This window comes from Chiloscyllium plagiosum, chromosome 6 (assembly GCF_004010195.1).
Source record: "Chiloscyllium plagiosum isolate BGI_BamShark_2017 chromosome 6, ASM401019v2, whole genome shotgun sequence".
Lineage (NCBI taxonomy): Eukaryota > Metazoa > Chordata > Chondrichthyes > Orectolobiformes > Hemiscylliidae > Chiloscyllium > Chiloscyllium plagiosum.
The window spans coordinates 80,809,019-80,832,143 of NC_057715.1; the positions used below are offsets into that span (position 1 = coordinate 80,809,019).

Here is a 23,125-nt window from a genome sequence, read left to right on the forward strand (position 1 = left end):
CGCCTCGACTTATGAACTTAATCCGTTCCGGGACCCGGTTCGCGAACTGAATCAATTTTCCCATTGTTCGGATATTCAAAGCGCGCGTAGCAAAGCAGAACAATGACAACGAAACCTTTTTGCATTCGTACCTTGAAGTTCGTACGGACGTTGAAACAAAGTTTTACGTACAATCCTATTCGTAAACGGATTTGTTCGTGAACGGGGTCGTTCGTATGTCGAGGCGCTACTGTATTTAGGTTATTTTGATCTGCACTCACTCAGGTGCAATCACATCCTTTCTATAGCATGGTGAACAGGACTGCATACAGTTCTTCAACTGCAGCCTAGACAAAATTTTGTAAAGCAAACATACTTCAACAAATCCAGTAGTTCATGAAACCTCGACGGGGCTTGCATTATATACTGCACACAGAAATTCAAAGTGATAAATGCTAGCCATACGTCTAACTAGTTGAACATCAAGATCACCATATTTTAGTCTGCTGAAATTTCAAACACCTTAATTAGCTCATGTCAATGTGCCAATTCCTTAGCATCTACCTACATGCTAGAAAACAATTGGAAATTTACTCAGTCTACTCCTCAAAACAAAAAGGGCAACAAGTACTTCCATTCTTTAAAAAGAATGGAAGAACAGGAATTTTTTGATATTTACCCTCTCTGCATGGAATCATTAACACTGCAGTATTTTAAACATGCTCAGCCACCTAAAGAGGAGCTATAGTTCAGTATTCTTCCCCCCCCTGCATCTCCAACAGACTTCATTTTTGTTGAGATACAGGTCCTAATTACCAGACAAAAGCTGCCCCACATATTGATTAAACAATAGCCTAAACATACTCTCAGAATTGTACCTGACAAAGTTCCAGACATTTGCTTCACAATCTCAGAACTGGTCTTCAGTTGGGGAAGGAGTCACTGTGGAGCCCTAAAATTAATTCCAGACTATATGAAATCTCACGGCATCAAATCAAACATGGGCAAGGAAACCTCCTGCTGATTCCCAACTACTGCCACCACCTATATCCTACCATCTCAAAACACAGTTGATAAATCTCCATGCTAAATACCACATGGAGGAAGCCATGAAGATGGAAGTGCACAGAATGTGGGGTAGGGAACTTCAATGACTATCACCAACATAGGCTCAGCAGCATCTGCATTGGACAAGCTACCTGAATTTTAAGAGAACAGGTTCTTGGTATCAGTATGGATGCCATGGTCGAAGATACTCAAGTGCCCAAAGCCAGCGCTCTCAGATCAGGTACGATGTTGAATGTTCAAAATCAATATTAGCGTTCGATAGGATGTAGCTTCTCAGGTAGGGAAAAAAGTTCCACGCTTGGGAAGATTTCTCCATTTATCTTCAGAGGGATGCAGCAGAGCTGGAATGGGTTGGTGAAAGATTCGAGTTTGAGATTGAAGTGGAGACCAATTCCTCAGTACACTTTCGCGAAGGCAATAAACAAGGTTTGAAGAGATTGGCAGGGATTTCTTGTTTCTCTCAGATTGTCAGGGAAGTTGGAGATGACATTGCTCCAAGATTAGAAAATTTCTGATGGAATCCCATCTAATCCCACAACTTTTCCATTTGTGTCCAATGGCAGCTTTAACTTCTACTACACTAGGTGGGAGTTCAAGATCATCAGTGATGTTCAGTTGAGGGTTTTCCTCAAGCACATCCTCAATGATAATATCACATTTTAGGAATTCCTAAAAAGTTCTCCCCATTTGGGCTGATATTTTCTGTCTAACAAGTTTCATCTACATTCCAGGAAATGTGTTGCTGGAAAAGCGCAGCAGGTCAGGCAGCATCCAGGGAACAGGAGAATCGACGTTTCGGGCAGAAGCCCTTCTTCAGGAAGAAGGGCTTATGCCCGAAACGTCGATTCTCCTGTTCCCTGGATGCTGCCTGACCTGCTGCGCTTTTCCAGCAACACATTTCCAGCTCTGATCTCCAGCATCTGCAGACCTCACTTTCTCTTCATCTACATTCCACACCAGTTTGAGGCAAAAGGTATTGAGTTCATCTGTTGCCTTGGTGGTACTGAAGAAAATCTAGGTATCATGCTAATCAGCAAGGTGCTCCAGTTCCTTAGCTTTCTCAGTCCACTACTGGTTCTCAATTTCCTCATTCTTCTTTCCAACTCAACTTTGCTGCTTGATGAGTTCTCTCTTCAACTCACTGCTAATGTTGCTTTACTAGACAAGGAGTGCTTTCCTCTTTTTGTCAATGAGGTTTTGGAGGATGTAGTCAGTTCCCATCAAACATCCCTTGGTGGTTCCTGGTCATGTAGCAAATGGTTTCTTTACAGCATGGATGCTGGCTGTTTTCAGCTCTTTCCAGATTTCTTCTACTCCATTTAAAAAAAAGAACAGATTTCGGTGAAAACATTGTTGGAAGCTTGCTAGTTCGCTTGGTTCTTGAAGCTGCTCAATGTTGAATTCTTTTCTGAATTGTTTTATCTTCAGCTGCATTGGATGGCAATTAAAATGGACATTGAGGAGCAGATGAACTATTAGGTACAACCAGTGCAGATTGCAGGATATTGATTTGGTAATAAGGATCAAATGACGTAGTTGATCATGTGCCATTGCTTTGATCATAGAGGCCTTGACGTAGTCTTGAACTTACCCTTTTGGTAGAACTAGGAGATGGCCCACATATTTGCTGAGCAGTACAATCCCACCTCCTTCCTTTCTGATAGTTCTTTTCAGAGTCAGGTATCCTTTCTAACCCTGGCATTAAATCATCATACTTGAGGACTTCAAATCTTCCTCTGGGATGTTGGTGAGTATGGTGTCCAGCCTTCTTCACATTTGCGTAGTTTCAGCATAGGCAGTCACGACTGTTGTATGCTGGTCCATGGCACATGGCAGATGGACAGTCATGAGGCGATTGTTGATGCCAACGGGGAGTTCAGAGTTGGTTGATGAGTTAGTTCTTGACAGTGAATCCAATTCCAAGTGTCCTGGGTTGATCCTCAGATTTTTTTCTCAGTTATCCTTACTGTCTCCTGCAGGACATCATTAATGCCCCCGGGCTCATGGGCAACAAGGATAAATCTTTTTCCACACAACTGCTTTGGTCATTATCCAGGAGGGCTTGAATGTTCCAGGTTCCAATATTTAGTCTCACTTTGGTTTACAGACTACGAGTAAACGAGCCACCAAAAGCGATTTTTCCAGTCAGGTTGGTCATGTTACAGACTATTTCTCGGGCACATTTTCTACACCCTTCCTCATGTAGGGCAAGCAGAGTGCTCTCTGAAGAGGTTGCTCAGTTTTGAAGAAAGCTCCCAAAACTGCATTCCTATTCCAAGAGTGAACAACTGAATCTACACGTCAGTCTGTACCTCAGGACAATGGTTATGGCATGCACTTGTTGGCACATGCGTTTGGGTGTTTAGGACATCTGTTACATTTAGAAACACTGTTGCACATAAGCAGAGATAGTCCTTCACAAAAGGTCGATTCAATTCTATTGGTAAGGAAAGATTGACAGCTGGGGACCACCTTACTGCTAGGCTTTGTCATCACAGCCCATGATAACACAAATATCTTCCACCTGTATCACCTTTACAGACATAGTTGGATTGTGCTTTGTCTAATGCCTCTCCTCCCATCTTTCCATGGTGGCTGGCCTTCCCAGGAGTCAAGAACTCAATGGCATCATTCTAGCATTCAATGGAACATTCAAGCCTCTCCACCACAGCAAGGTTGCAATCCACAGAAAGGCCTGGGGATCACCACTGACTAGAAACTGAACTGGAGAACCACATAAATCCTCAGGCTACAGGAAATGGTCAGAGGCGAGGAATTTTGCAGTTTGTTACTCATTTTCGATCTCCTCATTCTACAACACGGTACATGTCAGGGGTGTGATGAAGTACTGTTTGCCTGGACGTGAGTAGTGCCAAACAACACTGAAGAATCTCAAAACTATTCAGGACAAAAGTTGCCTGTTTGACACCTCATATTTACCATTTACTCACTTCATCATAGTGGCAGCAGCATATACCATCTGCACGTTGCACTGCTGTAACTCACCAACAGCACCTTCTAAACTTGCAATCTATCATCTAAAAAGGACAGGGCAACAAATTCATTGGAACACCACCACAACCTGCAAAGTTCCCCTCCAAATTATACACCACCCCTCATGGTCACTGGCTCAAAATCCTGGCACTGCCTCCTAATGGCTGCATTTGGAAAAAAGGACAGCTCAATATCACATTCGACTCGACAAGTTAGAATTTAGCAGAAGAATGCCAGCCTATCCAGTATAACCCACGTCCCATGAATGACTAACGAAAGTATTCCAGTATCCTGTCCAAGAGATCATTAAATATGAACCTATTTGACTGGTCTTAAACCAAATTAAATTTATTACAGGGTATGCTAATTTGACCTTCTTTTGTTCTAACCAATTATGACATCGCAACTTAGTATCTACTGCTAATCACCATAGACTACCTGTAGATTGTTACCCAAAACCTCCTTTGTTTTCTACACACTGTAGCTTACACTCCCACAATATAAAAAACACAAAATGATAAAAACAAAGCCAGACTGGATGAAAGTATTTTTCCTTTAAAAGCAAGGAAAACTATTGTCAATAAAACTCATTTAAGTTCACCTTACCAAGTCTGGAACACTGACAGAGCGACCACTGAAACCCTGAAAGCAGAAATAGTTTGTTAGATTACCATCAAGTCTACTCGCATACAAAAAAAATCTGAACACAGTATAATGGGCAACAAAATTAAAAATCTGAAAAATACAAAAATTGGCTGACAGACTCCAAGATATTAAGCATTTATATATTTAAGAATAGTATTATTGGCTGATCTATTTTTTATTTATTGAAAGAGGAAGGGTTTTAAAATTCCAAAAGATACAAAAATTATATAATTCAACTGATTAATTCTTATTTCTCCAAGTTGTTGCTCAAGGAGTGTTAACATTAATAGACAGATATGGTCGAGCAAAAAGGAACAGCTGAAAGATGGGATTAGAGGGGAAGAATATCCTAGCAGTTGTGATTTTCACTATATACAGAAAAAAACACTCCAATGCCTTTGATAATAAGGAACATGTAGTATTCTCAAAAACTGTTTCAAGCTCTGGCAAAAGCCTTCAGTATGGTGCTTCCAGTTTCTATCCCAGAATATATTTGGTTTCAGTTATGTAAACCACCAAAATTTGAAATAATACATGAAATCATTTTGCATTTTAGTACACATGAATAGAAAGCCCATGTGAGCAGCTGTGACAAAAGATTGCAACATTTTAAAATACAATGAAACTCTAAGGCAATTTTCTGAAGAAGTTCATATTACTAGCCAACTACCTGCAGAGATAAATAGTGGCATTGAAATTCAAATATGCACCAGAAACTTTAGGCATACCCAAAATGGAGTCTTGGGCCTCACCTGAACACAAAGCAAGATGCTGTCAACTATCATACCTCAAGTAGCATGCCCAATTATTGGGGATCATATATGGACTTGCTGCACTGTAGGCCTTTGTGGAGTTGAAAAATGTAGCAAGGTCAAGTATTGACCAATCAATAGCAGCAGTGCTGCAGAAATGTGTTGTTGGGGTGGATGGGGAGAGGCCATTCCAGTTCTTGTTTTTCCTCCTACTTTGCGTATGTCATGAGCTAATTGAGTCAACTCTTGATCGGGGAGCCCATCTTTTCAAAAAAAAAAATTGCTAACCAATTACCTTCCTTTTCTAGTCCACATCCCAGCTGATACAGTTAACATTTCTTTTGCCTAAACTATCATACACCTCCTTTAAATCTACCATCAGTTCCCTTAAAATGACCTGCTGAAAATGTGTTGCTGGAAAAGCGCAGCAGATCAGGCAGCATCCAAGGAGCAGGAGAATCGACGTTTTGGGCATGAGCCCTTCTTCAGGAATGAGGAAAGTGTGCCAAGCAGGCTAAGATAAAAGGTAGGGAGGAGGGACTTGGGGGAAGGGCGTTAGAAATGTGATAGGTGGGAGGAGGTTATGGAGAGGGTGATAAGGTGAGGGCGATAGGCCGGAGTGGGGATGGGGGCGGAGAGGTCAGGAAGAAGATTGAGGGTTAGGAAGTCTGCTCCCGCAGTCCCAAACCTCAAACTCAGCACCACCTTCCTAACCAGCAATCTTCTTCCTGACCTCTCCGCCCCCACCCCGGCATATCACCCTCACCTTAATCTCCTTCCTCCTATTGCATTTCCAATGCCTCTCCCCCAAGTCCCTCCTCCCTACCTTTTATCTTAGCCTGCTTGGCACATTTTCCTCATTCCTGAAGAAGGGCTCATGCCCGGAACGTTGATTCTCCTGCTCCTTGGATGCTGCCTGACCTGCTGCGCTTTTCTAGCAATACATTTTCAGCTCTGATCTCCAATCTTTTCTTTCCCCACTCTTTCAAAAAGTCCTAGAACATGCCTCTTTAGTCTTACAGCAGTTGAGATGGCAGTTAGGCCAGTGGCATGTTCCTTCTGCAGGATGACAGTTCAGGGAGACTTCCATCACCTCTGATAACTACGTTTGTGGGAAATGCACGCAGCTGCAGCTCCTGGGAGATGGTATTAGAGTGCTGAGTGCATCACAGAGAAGAGTTTCAGTGAGGTGGCCACACCTAAGGTCCGACAGAGAGTAGCTAGGTGACCACCAGGAAAGGCAAAGCGAGTAGGCAGAGTGTGCCATTCTCCTTGAAAACATTTTGGGGACTCTTTGTGGGGTGGGGACATGATGACTGTTCGGGGAAAGCAGCAGTAGCCAGGTCAGTGGCAGTACAGCAGGTTCTAAGACATAACAGGAAAAGGGTAAAGAGGTAAATAGGAACTTAAGAGATAGGAGACTCTATAGTTAAGGGGATAGACAGGAAAGTCTGTGACTGCAAGTGAGAATCCAGGATGAGGGTCGAGGATGTCTCGAAGCGTCTACAGAATGTTCTCAAGGGGAAGGGTGATTATAGAGAACTAGGAAAAAATTTAAAAACCAGGACCAACGATGGTAATCTCCAGATTTCTCCAGTGCCACATGGTAGTGAGGGTAAGAAAAGGAGGATATGGCAGATGAATGTGTGGCTGAAGAATTAGTGCAGGGGACAGGAATTCAGATTCTTAGATCATGGGGATCTTTTCTGCAGCAGAGGTGACCTGCTCAAGAGGGACAGGTTGCACCTGAACTGGAGCAGCGGCAATACCCTGATGGCAGATTTGCTAGTGCTACAGGGGAGGGTTTAAACCAGATTGGCAGGGGGAAAAATCTTTAACAGCAGTGAAGCAAGTGCAAGGAGAAATAGTAATCAGAAATAGCAAGCTGAAGAGACAGGTCAGGCTAGAACACAACAGGGAGCGAAGAATACCTATTGGATTAAATTGCATGTATTTCAATGCAACATGGCTGACAGTTAAGGCTGATGAACACCAGGCACAGAAAAGTACATGGGACTCTGATATTATAGCCATTACAGAAACATGGCTATGGGAGGGTTAGGACTGGCAGCTTGATGTGCCAGTATACAGGTGGTTTAGACAGGACTGATGTGGAGAAAAGAGAAAAGGGGAAGATGCATTTTTGATTAAGGGAAGTATCACAGCAGTAGTCAGTTGAAATAACAGATCATCAGGTGAGGCTTTGTGGGTGGAGCTAATAAATACAAAGGGGATAGTAAATGAGAATTAGAGGAACAAATACGTAGGGAGACTTGCAGGAGCAAAAGGATTATAATATGGGATTTTAATTTTCCTAACAGACTTCCACAGTGATAAAGGTCTTGGATGAGTTGGATTTCTGTTTTGTTTTAGTGTACAGAAAAACTTCCTCAAGCAGTATATATAGAGGGATTAACTTTCCCTTGGGAAAGGGTAAAACTCTACCTACTCTTGGAAAACAGAGCAGGACAAGTGACTCAGGTGATGGAGGAGCAGCACTTTGGGACCAGTAACTAAAGTTCTATTAATTTTAAAATAATTATAGAAAGGGACAGAAAACTGGTTCAAGTTCTAAATTGGGGTAATGTGAGTTTTGATGGAATTAGACAGAAACTTGCAGGGGTTGATTCGAGTAAGTTTGTTTACAGGCAAAAGGGACATCTGGCAATCAGGAGACAGAAAAGCATGATAGCTAGAATTAAAGGTCGATATGTTCTTGTGAGGGTGAAGAGCAAGGTTGGCAGGAATAGGAAACCCTAGGTGACAAGAGATATTGAGGCCGTGACAACAAAAAAAAGAGGCTTGGCTCAGGTACAGGCAGCTCGGACGAAGTAAATCCCTAGGTGAGTAAACAGGGGTTTACTGAAGGAAATCAGGACAGCGGAAATGGGGCACGAGATAGCTTTGGCTGAGAATATTAGCATGAATCCAAAGAGATTCTTGAATTATATTAAAGGGAAAAATAATAACGAGAGAGAATAGAGCCCCTCAAGGACCAAAGTGGACATGTATGTGTGGAACTGTAGGAGATGGGCGAGGTCCTTGTTGAACATTTCTCTTCTGCATTTGCCGTGGAGGTCGACGAGACTTGGGAACTTGGGGAAGTTAGTAGTGATATCATGGGGACAATGCATATCACAAGTCAAGATGGTATTGGACATATTAGAATGTATGAAGATGGGTAAATTGACTGGTCCTGACCAGAAATCCAAGAACACTGCAAGAGACAAGGGAAGAAATTATGGGGGCCCTGGCTGATACATTTGCATCATTATAAGTCATGGGTGAGGTCCCTGAAAACTAGAGAGGGTAGCAAATGTTGTGCCCTTATTCAAGGAGGGCTATGAGGAAAAATCTGGGAAAGTTCCACAGTAGCCTGCTCTGGAAGGTTAGATCACATTGAATCCAGGGGGAGCTAGCAAATTGGATACACAATTGGCTTGATGGTAGGAAGCAGAGCGTAATAGGTGAAGGATGCTTGTGACTATGGTGTGCTTCAGGGGTCAGTGCTGGGACCATTACTGTTTGTTCTGTACATGAACGATTTGGATGAGAATGTACAAGGCATGATTAGCAAGAACGCAGATGATACTAGAATTGGCAGTAATGTGGACAGTGAGAAAGGTTATCAGAAATTGCTGCAGGACCTTGATCAGCTGGGGAAATGGGCTGAGAAAGGGCAAATGGAGTTTAATATAGATAAGTATGAGGTCTTGCATTTTGGAAAGTCAAATCAAGGAAAGAGTTTCATTGTGAATGGTAGGGCCTTAAGGAGTGTAGTGGAACAGAGGGACCTTGGAGTTCAAGTGCATGGTTTTCAGAAAGTGGAGTCATAGGTAGACCGGGCAGTGAAGGAGGCTTTGGTATGCTGGCCTTCAACAGTCAGGACAGAGTATAGAAATTGGAAAGTTTTGCTGCAGTTGTACAGGACATTGGCGAGGACACACTGAGCATTGCATTCAGTTTTGGTCACATTGTTGTAGGAACAGTTATTAAACTGGAAAAAGTGCAGAAGTAATTTACAAGGATGTTGCCTGGACTGAAGGGTCTGAGTTATAGGGAGAGGTTGGACAAACTAGCACATTTTTCTTGAGAGCACAGAAAACTGAGCGGGGACCTTATAGGGGTGTATAAGATAATGAGAAGGATGGATAGGGCGAATGCATTCTGTCTTTTTCCCCCAGAGTTTGGGAATCAAGGACTAGAGGGCATCAGTCTAAGGTAAGATAAAGAAGTGGGAACTTGAGGGGCACTTTTGTTTTAAAACAGAGTGGTATGCACATGGAATGAGCTGTCAGCGGGAGGCAGCTGAGGCGGGTACATTAACATTTAAAGAGGCGTTTGGACAAATACCTGGATTAGAAGGATAAGGGCCAAGTGCAGGGAAATGGGGTTTGTGTGGATGGACATTTTGGTCAGCATGGAACACTTTGGACTGAAGGGCCTGTCTCCGCGTAGGACTCTATGCCAGTATATCTTACAATCATACCTGTCTTTCCTAGAACATGTTCAAATCTGAAATTTCTGTCCATCTCAATTCTGAAAAAGCATTTATGCAGCTATGAGAAAAAAGGTAAACTACCCTAAGATAGCAATATTCTCCTAATACCTCTGTTGTTACCCAGTCAGCCAGGTGGAATCCCACTGCAACGAAAACAGAAATTGCTGGTGAAACTCAGTAGTTACTGCTAGAGTCCAGTGACTCAGAAGATAGCTTACTTGATTCCTGCCATAAATTCCATTCTCTAGCCATCCTGCAGCATTACAACTATGAGGCTGAACCAGGTGATCTTTGATTCTAATCAAATGTGACACCAAGTCTTTAATATAAACCCCCTCCACCACAAGATCACCTAGTTCTACCTCCATAAAACTTCAATCTGTGCATGCATCAGCTCAGATGCATCAGTTCATCCATTACTTCATTAACTCAACTATTCCAACATACTCCTGGCCTGTCACCTCTTATACCCTCTGTAAGCCTGTGGTTGTTCAAGTTCAAGCACTGATTAATCTTTGGCTCTTTCTAAAATTCCCATTATAGAAGCCAGTCATCAGGCAACAGAACTCACCAACATAACATCAAGAAACAACTGAATGAATGGAATTTAAAAGACCATGGGCCCTGACAATATCTCAACTCTAACACTAAAGACTTGGTTCTTCAGAACAGCAATGCATCATGCATCTAACCAAGGGTTTTGAGTACAACTACACCACTGGCATCAACCAAACTGAAAAATTTCTGAGATGCCTTATCCACAGAAATAAATGGCCAAATCTGATCTCGAACTATTGTCCAGCAGCCTATTTAGCATTTATTGGCAAATTGAGAAGGTGATGCAACAGTTTTACTGATTTGACCAAGTTTTGATCATCTGCCCTAATATCTCAATACACTTCTATGTTAAACCTCATTTTGTGAAACTCCTTGGGTTATTGTAAAGTGCTACTGCATCACAGATGCAACATAAAAGTCATTGGAAAGATCAAACAGGAAAATGTGATCAGAATGAAACAGTTACATAGATTTCACATTTTAAAAACAAAAGAAAGTTTTGATATGCAAATTTTAACCAGTTGCAATAAGTCGCTTTTGTGTCAACTACATGCTTCCTTCACAATGTTCCACAAAAGCAATGGAATTTACAAATCTACAGGGCATTCTTGGAAGGAACAGAGATAGATGAGGTAAGTAACCTTAAGAAGTTTTTCTCCCCCCTTTCCCCACCCACCCCCTCGTATTTAAAAAAAAACGAGGAAAGACGACAAAGTTTGTTTTGAATATTTCTGCCATTTCATACCTCAAATTTATATTCTAAAATGGTGGATCACATTGATTATAACTTACAGTGACACTCATTTCTAGAGCTTCATACACTTTCTTCAGGTCACTAGATCTTGTTTATAATCCTCTTACGTAGGTCAAAAACAAATCACTAAGCCCTACTAAAATTCTAAGAAGAAACAGAAAAGAAAAGACAGACAACTAATTGAAAGTGCAACAAACTTTCACAGAGTCAAATTATATCACAAATATTGGAGAATTCATTTTGGTCCATTCATATCAAAGCAGTTTGACAGGTGAAATAGCTGACCTGCTTTTGAAACCAAGAAAAATGTAGAAATCTTTTTAGGTTCGTTTTTGGGATGAACCATAAATTCTTTATGAGACCTAACCAAAACCCCAAACTCAACTACAAAAACAGAATTAGACCAGGCAAGTTGCGTTCAAAGTGTGCAATGTCCTGACAAAAACTACCAACCGCAACAAACTTGAACTCAAAAACAGACTGATCAGAAGTATAAAATACTTAGTCATAGAGATGTACAGCATGGATACAGACCCCTCTGTCCAACTTGCCCGTGCTGACCAGATATCCTAACCTAATTTAGTCCCATTTGCCAGAACTTGGTCGGTATCCCTCCTATTCATATACCCATTTAGATGCTTTTTAAACGTTACAGTTGTATGAGCCTCCACCACTTCCTCTAGCAGCTCATTCCATACATACATCAATATCTTAAAGCACTTCACAGCCAAATTTTGTATGTGCCAAGTATTAGGTTTGCTATGGTCCTCATTAACTGTAATGATTTATAATGCCTGCTTGGTCAGTCATGGTAAAGAAAAAACACTGATCTAACTACAAGCAGCTTTTGTATTAAAGAGGCTTATTGCAATGTTAGCAAATTAATCCATTGAATACGCTGTTTCTGTGTAAGGATCTGAAAGGATTAATACTTTAGTACTGTACTTTCCCTGCTGAGAACACAGATCTGAAGCTGTAACCTAAATTGTACCCACTACCCCAAGAATGAAAAAATTATTTAATTTCACAGAAACAAGTACATATGCAATGTGTCTCTAATCTGCTGCATCTTTTTTCATTACCTCAGAACTTTCATCTGTCTCAAGACCATATCTCAAATGCTTCCTGTCAAGGTGAAGTCTAATTTTCTGCACTTGTGCTTCATAACTCAGATTCCTAACAGAAGCAATCAACATAATGACTCCTCTTTGCACTACTGCATCTTGGGGACCAGAACCTCAAAGTGTGACCTGACCACTCCATTGCAGACTCATTGAATTTGAAACCTTGACTGTTTCTCATTCCAAAAATGCAATAAAACTCACTGAGTACATCCAGTATTATTCCTGTGCATTTTTCTAAGGGACTTACACATCAAACATTAAGTAGAACTGAAAGGATTGGTGAGAAATTGCTCCTCCAATCATAGGCTGTTCCTTTCCTGCATTTGCTGTGAATAGTTGTTTCTCGCCACCAAGAAGCCTCTCTCGAAATGGGGTGGGGATGGGAGGAGAAGACAGAAGATAATGCTCAGAGGATATTTGTCCACCAAACGTTACTGAGGTGGCGATGGAGGATACTCCAAAGGATTTGGTGGGAGGTGGGAGACAGCAGGATGAAGTAGCACACTTTAAAAACCAGTGAAAGGAATATTCAACTAAGAGCCAGATTAACTGAGTCACTGAGCTAAATTAATTTTTGCTATTTGTATCAATAGTCGCAGATGAGGTGCAGGAAGACTGGAGGTTAGCTAACGTGGTGCCACTGTTGAAGAAGGGTGGTAAGGACAAGCCAGGGAACCTGACATCGGTGGTGGGCAACTTGTTGGAGGGAATTCTGAGGGACAGAATGTATGTGTATTTGGAAAGGCAAGGACTGATTAGGGATAGTCAACATGGCTTTGTGCATGGGAAATCATGTCTCACAAACTTGACTGAGTTTTTTGAGGAAGTAACAAAGGATTGATGAGGGCAGAGCAGTAGATGTGATCTATATGGACTTCAGTAAGGCGTTCAACAAGGTTCCCCATGTGAGACTGGTTAGCAAGGTTAGATCTCACGGAATACAGGGAGAACTAGCCATTTGGATACAGAACTGGCTCAAAGGTAGAAGACAGAGGGTGGTGGTGGAGGGTTGTTTTTCAGATTGGAGGCCTGTGACCAGTGGAGTGCCACAAGGATCGGTGCTGAGTCCTCTAACTTTTGTCATTTACATAAATGATTTGGATGCGAGCGCAAGAGGTACAGTTAATAAGTTTGCAGATGACAACAAAATTGGAGGTGTAGTGGACAACAAAGAGGATTACCTCAGATTACAACAGAATCTTGACCAGATGGGCCAATGGGCTAAGAAGTGGCAGATGGAGTTGAATTCAGATAAATGAGAGATGCTGCATGTTGGGAAAGCAAATCTTAGCAGGACTTATACACTTAATGGTAAGGTCCTCGAGAGTGTTGCTGAACAAAGAGAGCTTGGAGTGCAGGTTCATAGCTCCTTAAAAGTGGAGTCGCACCTGGATAGGATAGTAAAGGCGACATTTGGTATGCTTTCCATTATTGGTCAGAGTATTGTGTACAGGGGTTGGGAGGTCATGTTGCGGATGTACAGGAATTGGTCAGGCCACTGTTGGAATACTGCGTGCAATTCTGGTCTCCTTCCGATCGGAAAGTTGTTGTGAACATTGAAAGGGTTCAGAAAAGATTTACAAGAATGTTGCCAGGGTAAGAGGATTTGAGCTGTAGGGAGAGGCTGAACAGGCTGGGGCTGTCGGAGGCTGAGGGGTGACCTGATAGAGGTTTACAAAATCATGAGGGGCATGGATAGGATAAATAGGAAAAGTCTGTTCCCTGGGGTCGGGGAGTCCAGAACTAGAGGGCATAGGCTTAGGGTGAGGGGAAAGATATAAGAGAGACCAAAGGGGCACCGTTTTCACACAGCGGGTAGTATATGTATGGAATGAGCTGTCAGAGTAAGTGGTGGAGGCTGCTACAACTGCAACATTTAAAAAGCATCTGGATGGGGATATGAATAGGAGGGGTTTGGAGGGATGTGGGCCAGGTGCTTGCAGGTGGGATTAGATTGGGTTGGGATATCTAGTCAGCATGGACGGGTCGGACCGAAGGGCCTGTTTCAAATGTTGTACATCTCTAGGACTCTAATTCCTTGCAAAATTAGTTTGCAATCTATACCTTAAAGCTGAAAGTGCTTTAAAATTTGAGATGCAGGAAAAAAGGGTAGCAAGAACCTGATTAAAATCTTCTAGCTTTGTGCATAAGTGATGACCTCATTTGTTTTCATTTAGGGTAATGGCTATTTTGAGATTTTACCCTATTTGTTTATGGGTAAAAGATGCCATGTGCTGAGCCAGCATTTAATGCTCTTGTCTAATTAACCTTAAACTCGTGTCTTTCACAGATATCTTAAGGAACCCATGTTATACAAGTGAGCTATTAGCAACTTAAAAAGGATTTCAGGAAGAGACATCAACTGAAGAAAATATTCAAGTAATGCAGAAACGTGCTGTGATGAATGTTATGGACCAGGCCAGACCCCCACAAAACGTTTCAAGTAGCCCAGATCCTAACATTACACCTGCTGAAAATAAATAGTAAAGTGGATATTCCAGAAGTGGTGCAGCTTACTAACTCAAATCACTTAGTTTTAAACAAAACAGTATTTATTTGCAAAATTGCCGAACAAAACAAAACAGAATAACAATCTATCCGAAAACCCAACATACTATCCCAACTTAATGGTGATGTTTCAAATACTTGGAACAATTGCCATAACACCCTTTGGCAAAAAGAAAAAGGAGAAATCAAACACAGGGTCTTACCAGAGAAAGAGAGTTGGCAGAAATTCAGCATGAACACCACCTTCCATGTAGCTGTTTCTTAGACCAGCAGCTTCAAAACTCTGCTTGCTAAAAACCAAACCAAACTGAGTAAAGCGGAGCTGAGAGAACTGACCACTCCATTTTCACTGTGCAAGTGCTTTTTTCTAAAATTTGAAAGTCTTGTGCCTGAGGCAGTATCTGTTGGCTATAAGCAAATTGGTCCTGAAACCCATCCAAATCTAGACCGTACCAATTTGCTGTTTTTACAATCTCCCTGAAAAATAAAGCCAATGATACCATAACCATGTTAAAGGAGCAGTATCATCATAAGAAATATTAAAGCCACCACAATGTGGATGCAGGATGAATCTTCACCAAGGTTGGAGTATGTCTAAGGTTGTTAGAGAGGATAACAGAATTAAAATATTAATTTCTGATACCTGTATCTGATTTTGCTGTTTCAAAATAGTTTGCTATAATAGTACCTTTTTTTAAAAAAAAAGAATAAGCCCAAAGTCCCAGTGGAGTCAAATCATTTAGAAGGCTTTATACCACAAGGCCTAGCAAGTTCTTGCCCTATCAAACTCTCCACACTACTTACTTACCCTACCACTTTGTCATTTATTACATTCAACTCCCTTTCATGTTTCCATGCATTGTTCGTAGCATAGTTCACCACTCACCAGATACCTGCTGAAACACCTTTAAAAGCGCATTGTGCACAGACAAGCACTGACGCTCCAAAACGAGTCAAGGATGGACTAGAGTATAACAGAGAAAGGGAAGACAGCACTATAGTCTCCAACAGACTGAGGGTGGTCTAAAGAAGAGGCTGGAGAGCAAGTGCAAAGGAACAGCAAGCAATGCAAAAAGGTCCGTGACCTTGTCTCATATGTGAGGGTAAGTGCCACACTCTTCTCTCTGCCATCTCGCAATCATTCTCTCTCTCCTATTGCATCAAATCTCACACCAAGGTCCAAGCTCTGCCACTCTTATGATTGGGTGATTATTGTATGCAATCATACATTACTAATCTGCATGCCCTCTGTGCAGCCACCTCAGTCCTTTGGTACAACAATTTCTCCAAAATGCACCAACTCTAAACAAACATGTCACTCACGAATCTTTCTCAATGGTCTCTTTTTTCTCATTACAAAAGACAGCCCACAATAGGATAGAGAGACTTCTGGGAAGAGTAATGCACAACATCCATCTCCTCACCCTCTATGAAGACAGAAAACTAACTCTCACAGGCAACGATCCTGACTGCCTCTGACAGTCCACAGCAGCTGTCACATGAATACTGCTGTCACACAATCATTGCACACTATTTCTAACCACTGACCTTGACAGTTTCTCTTATCTTGGTGGTTCTGCCTGCTCACAACCTTCAGATAAATACCTGGCTCCACAGAAGTGCTATCCATGATCTGAAGACAAGAGGCCTCAGAGAAAGCACTGACAAACTGCCACCTGTACCCCTCACCAGTCTAGACACTGTACTGATGTCACTGAAAATGTTAGCCGTAGAAAGTGTGGGAGTACAATCTGTTGAGCATCTTATAGCAATTGCTCTGCAAGGCAAGGAAGCAAAGCCCTAGGCTGCTAGCACTTGGAGAACAATCAGAGACTAGCCACCTGCTCAGACCCAGGCAGTAGCTGACACAGTTGTTACCCCAGCAATCAGAGACTTCACCAAATGCATACGGCAGAGCTGCAGCAGCCGGCCGGCAGGGAAGCTATGCGAAGTCAAAGCCCTCATTGCCCAGAAGCTGTGTTCAGTGCAATAAATCCAGCAACCATTAGGTTGCCTCCATGGACAGCTTGGTGGCTGCCATGGAAAGCAGGAAGCAGATGACCACATTTGATCCAAAGACATGGAAACTGCAGGGAGGGGTTACTACAAAGGAGAGAGGGCAAGGCTAGGAGGTACCCATCTGGGAAGTGGAACCACACACCAGCCCCTTCAAACATTCCAGTCATGACACTGCTTGCCCTCCTCCAACCCTTTGAACTTCAAGCCAAGGGGTGTGTCAACTTGCCTTTAGCAAAGAGGCCCTTGGCATGCCTTTCTTGTCTAGTCATTAGTGCCCCTCCGATCACCCTATCAAACTTCCAAGAGAACACACTCCACTTCCAAGCAGACTCCCTCCACCTCAGCTGCAGAACCAGGGATGACACCAAGACAGAGGATGGGAGATAAAAGAAAACCTAATACGGTCATAGAGCCAGAGCTGTACAGCATGGAAACAGACCCTTTGGTCCAACACATCCATGCCAACCAGATATCCCAACCCAATCTAGCCCCACCTGCCAGCACCCAGCCCATATTTTTCTAACCCTTCCTGTTCAGAGACCCATCCAGATGCCTTTTAAATGTTGCAGTTGTACTAACCTCCACCACTTCCTCTGGCAGTTCATTCCATACATGTGCCACCCTCTGCGTGAAAAGAGTTGCCCTGTAGGTCTCTTTTATATCTTTCCCCTCTCACCCTAAACCTATGCCCTCTAGTTCTGGACTCCCCCAACCCTTGGGAAATGACTTTGCCTTTTTATCCTATCCATGCCTCTTAAGATTTTGTAAACCTCTACGGTCACCTTTCAGCCTCCGACGCTCAGGGGAAAACAGCCCTAGCCTGTTCAGCCTCTCCATATAGCTCAAATCCTCCAACCCTGGCAACATCTTTGTAAATCTTTTCTGAACCCTTTCAAGTTTCACAACATCTTTCCCATAGGAAGGAGACCAGAATTGCACGCAATATTACAACAGCAGCCAAACCAATGTCCTGTACAGCCGCAACATGACCTCCCAACTCCTGTACTCAGTACTCTGACCAATAAAGGAAAGCACACCAAACATCTTCCTCACTATCCTATCCAGCTGCGACTCCACTTTCAAGGAGCTATGAATCTGCACTCCAAGGTCTCTTTTCAGCAACACTGCCTGGGACCTGACCATTAAGTGTATAATTCCTGCTAAGATTTGCTTTCCCAAAATGCAGCACCTTTAAATTAAACTCAATCTGCCACTTCTCGGCCCATTGGCCCATCTGATCAAGATCCTGTTATAATCTGAGGTAACCTTCTTCACTGTCCACTACACCTCCAATTTTGATGTCAGTTGCAAAATTAACTATACCTCTTAGCTCACATCCAAATCATTTATTTAAGCAAAAACTAGTGGACTCAGCACCAATCCTTGTGGCACTCCACCACCCTCCACCACCACCCTCTGTCTTCTACCTTTGAGCCAGTTCTGTATCCAAATGGCCAGTTCTCCCTGTATTCCGTGAGATCTAACCTTGCTAACCAGTCTCCCATGGGGAACCTTGTTGAACACCTTACTGAAGTCCATATAGATCACATCTACCGCTCTGCCCTCAATCCTCTTTGTTACACCTTCAAAAAACTCAGTCAAGTTCGTGAGATATGATTTCTTGTGCACAAAGCCATATTCACTATTCCTAATCAGTCCTTGCCTTTCCAAATACATGTACATCCTGTCCCTCAGGATTCCCTCCAACAACTTGCTCACCATCAAGGTCAGTACTATAGTTCCTTGGCTTGTCTTTTCTATTTTTCTTAAATAGTGGCATCACATTAGCCAACCTCCAGTCATCCTGCACCTCACCTGTGACCATCAATGATACAAATATCTCAAAGTGGCCCAGCAATCACTTCCCTAGCTTCCCACAGAGTTCTCAGGTACACCTGATCAGATCCTGAGGAATTATCCACTTTTATATGTTTCAAGACATCCAGCACTTCCTCCTCTATAATATGGACATTTTCCAAGATGTCACCATCTATTCCCTACATTCTCTTCCATCTCCTTTTCCATAGAAAATACTGATGCAAAATACTTGTTTAGCATCTCCCCCATTTTCTGTGGCTCCACACAAAGGCCACCTTGCTGATCTTTGAGGGGCCCTATTCTCTCCCTAGTTACCTTTTGTCCTTGATGTATTTGTAAAAACCTGTTGGATTCACTCACCTTAACGTAAAGGGCACTTTTGTGGCATTGGTGAGAAAGGCCTGTATGCCACTCAGTTTCTGTATAAATATTCATTGCTAGTTTTCATAAATTTTACAGTCTGTGTAGGCATTAACTGGTTTACTGCAGTTCCTCCTTCACTTATCCCATCTACCATAAGTATGTTCTCAGCTATTACCTTCATTGTCCACTTTCAATTTCAAGCATGATGGAAGGTGACAACAGATACTCCTGTGCCAGCTTTAAAGGCATGCTCAGCTCTCAAAAATATCAACTTCCTCTTCTTACTGGCCAATCTACACTTGCCATCCAGTCCCAAGCTTGAGACAACCATGTCAGGTGTAGTCATTCACTGCCCTGCACTTAAAATCACCACAAATAGCAAACCATAATTGGTGGTCAATCACATCACTGTTCACACTCTGGAAACAGAATTGTCCAGTATTATCAGCAGTAAGGAAACATTACTATTGAATGGATATCCATGGTCACTTCTCACAGTTTGAAGGGATTCAGGATAAAGGAAAGACTTGGGTCAAGCTGTGGATGACAGCCTTCATTGAATATGTTGTAACTATTTCAAAAGACTCAGTCTGTAATCAGTCATTTGTAACAACAAGCAAGGTGTTAACCAGCAGGGAAAATCAAAAATATCGATGCAAACTATCCTCGAGGCAGTTCAGACATGTTGAAAGGATTGCCAAGATTCAACATTTGCCAAAGTTTGTTCATAGACACTTTTTTTAAAAATCACATCTTTCCAGTTGAGATTTTACAGTCATAAATACACACCTGCAGTGCATTATCTAGTTTCATTGTGGTTTTGGTGAGAGCTAATTTTAATAACTTGGTACCATGTTTAGTCTTGTGGTTGAAATGCTATTTGGCAATCCTTTCCTCATGACCATGAGACAGCTGTGACAGCCCTAGCCAAAGTGAAATACATAAAAGGTGAGAAAATAGGGTAGCAGCTGGGCAAGGTGCCAAAAGACTAGGTTAGTGATAGGTAAGTTGGGTTGGGCAGAAGACAGGTCCAACAGGCCCAGACAGGCAGGTGGAGGGATGGTCTGGACCAAAGGCAAGGGAGTGAAGTTCAAGTCCTGAGCAACATGAGCATGCAGGGAGACTTGGGAAGGTGTAATAGAGGGTGAAAAGGAGCAAGGTGAGGATTAGTCAGGAGCCATACAAGCTTTTAAGTAGTCTAACATTCCCAAGTAACTAGTAAAATAACTACTGCGGAACCCATGACTTATTGAATTTGAAGATACTTTGTGGGTTCCAAATGAAAATGTCAATTTCCTAGACAACTTCTGTACTGTCGTCCCACCAGGCCCTCATGTGCTACTTGTGTCTGCCCCAAACAAAGAAACTCTCGACATCAGAAGATCTGGGCTAATGTAATCAAGCAGAGTAATGGGCTCAAAAAGGGGGAAATTGTGCTTGCCAAAATTTATTAGATTTCTTTGGCGGATGTAACAAGTAGGATAGAAACAAAAGGGAAACAATAGATGCAATATTTCAAAGTTGGATTACCAAAAGGTGCTCAATTTTAAAAATAGATACAACACTGGCTACTTAAGAATCAATGGTGTTAGAAATAGTATTATAGTATGGATAGAGGATTGGTTCATTAATATTATAATATTAAAAGTTGGGATAAAAAGAAATAACCTTGTGGAGGGCCACAAGAATCAGTACCGAAGGCACAATATTTCTAGTATACATTAATGACTTCATAGGGATGTGAATATGCTAGAGGCAGGTTTGTGGATGACAAGCATAAGTGAGAAGGCAAGGAGGAGAATGATATGCCTGCAGAAAGACATAGGTAGCTTATGCAAGTGGTTTAAAACTTGGTAAATTGAACATAATTTCATATTTTGCCACATTTTATGTCTTTTAGCAGGAAGAAGAGATGAGTATTATTTAATTAGACAGACTGTAGAGAACTGTGCAGGGATTTGGGGGTTCTCGCACATAGATCACAAAAAGCAAGCATACAAAGCCAACATGTATTAGGGAAGGTAGATGAACTACTGGCCTTTATTCCCAAAGGCAATGGAGTGTGAAAATAGGAAAGGGTTGCTAAAACTCTACAATGCCCTAGTCGGACCATGGCTGAAATACTGTCAACAGTGTTGGGGTCCTTATTTAAGCAAAGATACACAGAGGATACCTTGATTATCTGAAGAGGATTTCAAGGCCCTGCAAAAATGTTACAAAGGAGGTAAGTGAATTTGATTTACCTGTACTGAAGATGAAGTGAAAACGCTGGCAAAAACAAAGAAACTCAAGCAGCTCAAGCATCACCAACTGGATTTTTTTTTGGTAAGGGTCATTACAGAGCCCTTTGCAAAGGTAAGCGTTTTACAGCATTCCCAGCATTTTAACAGACCGTTCAGTTTAAAACTTAAACTGGTGCGCAAGGCAGGGCTTCCACCTTTCGATCACGAGACTGAGTTTCCAGAAACCCTCAAACACCTCATGAAGTCACGGTGCTCCGAAAACTAGTGTGCTTCCAATTAAGCCTGTTGGACTACAACCTGGTGCTGTGTGATTTTTGACTTTCTACATCCCAGTCCAACACCAGCATCTCCAAATCATTTCCGGAAACTGATGCTGTAAACAGTCTTGTGATCGACAAAGCTGTTCGGGACCTTGTTTAATGCTGGGATTTCATGGTAAGGGTTTAGTTCTTCTCATTTTAAGATGTAGTAATTTTGCAGGCTGCAAAGATTAGTTTGTTTAAATGGCAAACTCATTAAAATTATAGATTTAAACAAATTCTCAGGTAGAGCGCAGATTTCAATCAATATGGTTTCCCTTGTTTAAACTGAAATCGATTATCCAAATAATCAATATCCGAACGAAATAGTGCCCACCCATTTTGTTTGGGTAATCGAGGTTCCTCTGTACTGGCATTGGAGACGGTTTTGGATTCTGGGAGTGGAGGTGGAGTTAGTTGGACTTGTATTCATTGGAGTTTGGAAGAATGAAAGACAAACTTTTTTGAAATAGAACATTCTCAGGGAGCTTAACAGGTTAGATGCCAAGAGATGGTTCACGAGGAGAAACAATCTAGGATTGGATAGTATGATAGCAGAGTAAAGCATTACAATTTCAAACTAATTTTAAGTGTAAGATGTGTGATATAATTGAGAAGGATTATCAATGTTACTCGACAGGTGGTAACAAATCTTAGATTAGATTACTTACAGTGTGGAAACAGGTCCTTCGGCCCAACAAGTCCACACCGACCCGCCGAAGCGTAACCCACCCAGACCCATTCTCCTACATTTACTCCTTCACCTAACACTGCGGGAAATTTAGCATGGCCACCTAACCTGCACATTTTTAGATTGTGGGAGGAAACCGGAGCACCTGGAGGAAACCCACGCAGACACGGGGAGAATGTGCAAACTCCACACAGAGTATGGCCTGCGGCGGGAATTGAACCCGGGTCTCTGGCGCTGTGAGGCGTGCCACCCAACTCTCAAAAACTGATGGTCTTCACTTAGTTGTGCACAACTACACAAGCCAATCAAGGTTGCATTCATGACTAGCTGGGTGATTCCTGCAGTGTTGAAATTGGCTTTAATGCAATTTACTGTAAATTTGCTGGTGTAAAGCCTGTTTATGTAATGTAATCCACTCCCACATCATGGTATCTTATTCGATTACTACACTATTTGTCCCTGTGTGCAAGTTCACTTCATTCCTATAGACTCTAGACTAGCACATGGTTAGGTTTGCAGCATTTGCAATGGCTTCAAAACTTTTCATGGATGAGGCTATACTCCTTCCTTGCTGGATACACAGCTGAAGAATTGGATTCTGCCTTTGTTGAATAAGGATTTTCCCTTGTTCAATGTGAGGTTACATTCCACAAAACACTGTAGGTGTGAATAACTAGTGTCAAGTTGACTTTCAGTGGGACTCAGTCAATCGCTTCAAAGTGCCTCCAATTCCTTGAAGTGCAGACTGAAATCTCTTATTTGAGGAGCTGCAAATAGTGCTGGACATTGTTTGCTGATTACACATCCCT

At 42.2% G+C, this 23,125-nt stretch overlaps 1 protein-coding gene across 4 annotated transcripts in view; it reads right to left on the reverse strand.

Moving 5' to 3' along the window:
• The window catches only part of LOC122550755 (spermatogenesis-associated protein 13-like), a 265,136-nt gene that overhangs the window by 208,048 nt on the left and 33,963 nt on the right, over window positions 1-23,125 (reverse strand). For 3 of the 4 annotated variants that reach the window (XM_043691970.1, XM_043691968.1, XM_043691966.1), the window contains exon 2: window positions 4,648-4,683. The exons of the other annotated variant lie outside the window; for it this stretch is intronic. In XM_043691970.1, the coding sequence (XP_043547905.1) occupies window positions 4,648-4,683 (36 nt within the window). The remainder of the gene's footprint in view (window positions 1-4,647; window positions 4,684-23,125) is intronic. 4 annotated transcript variants of the gene reach the window in all.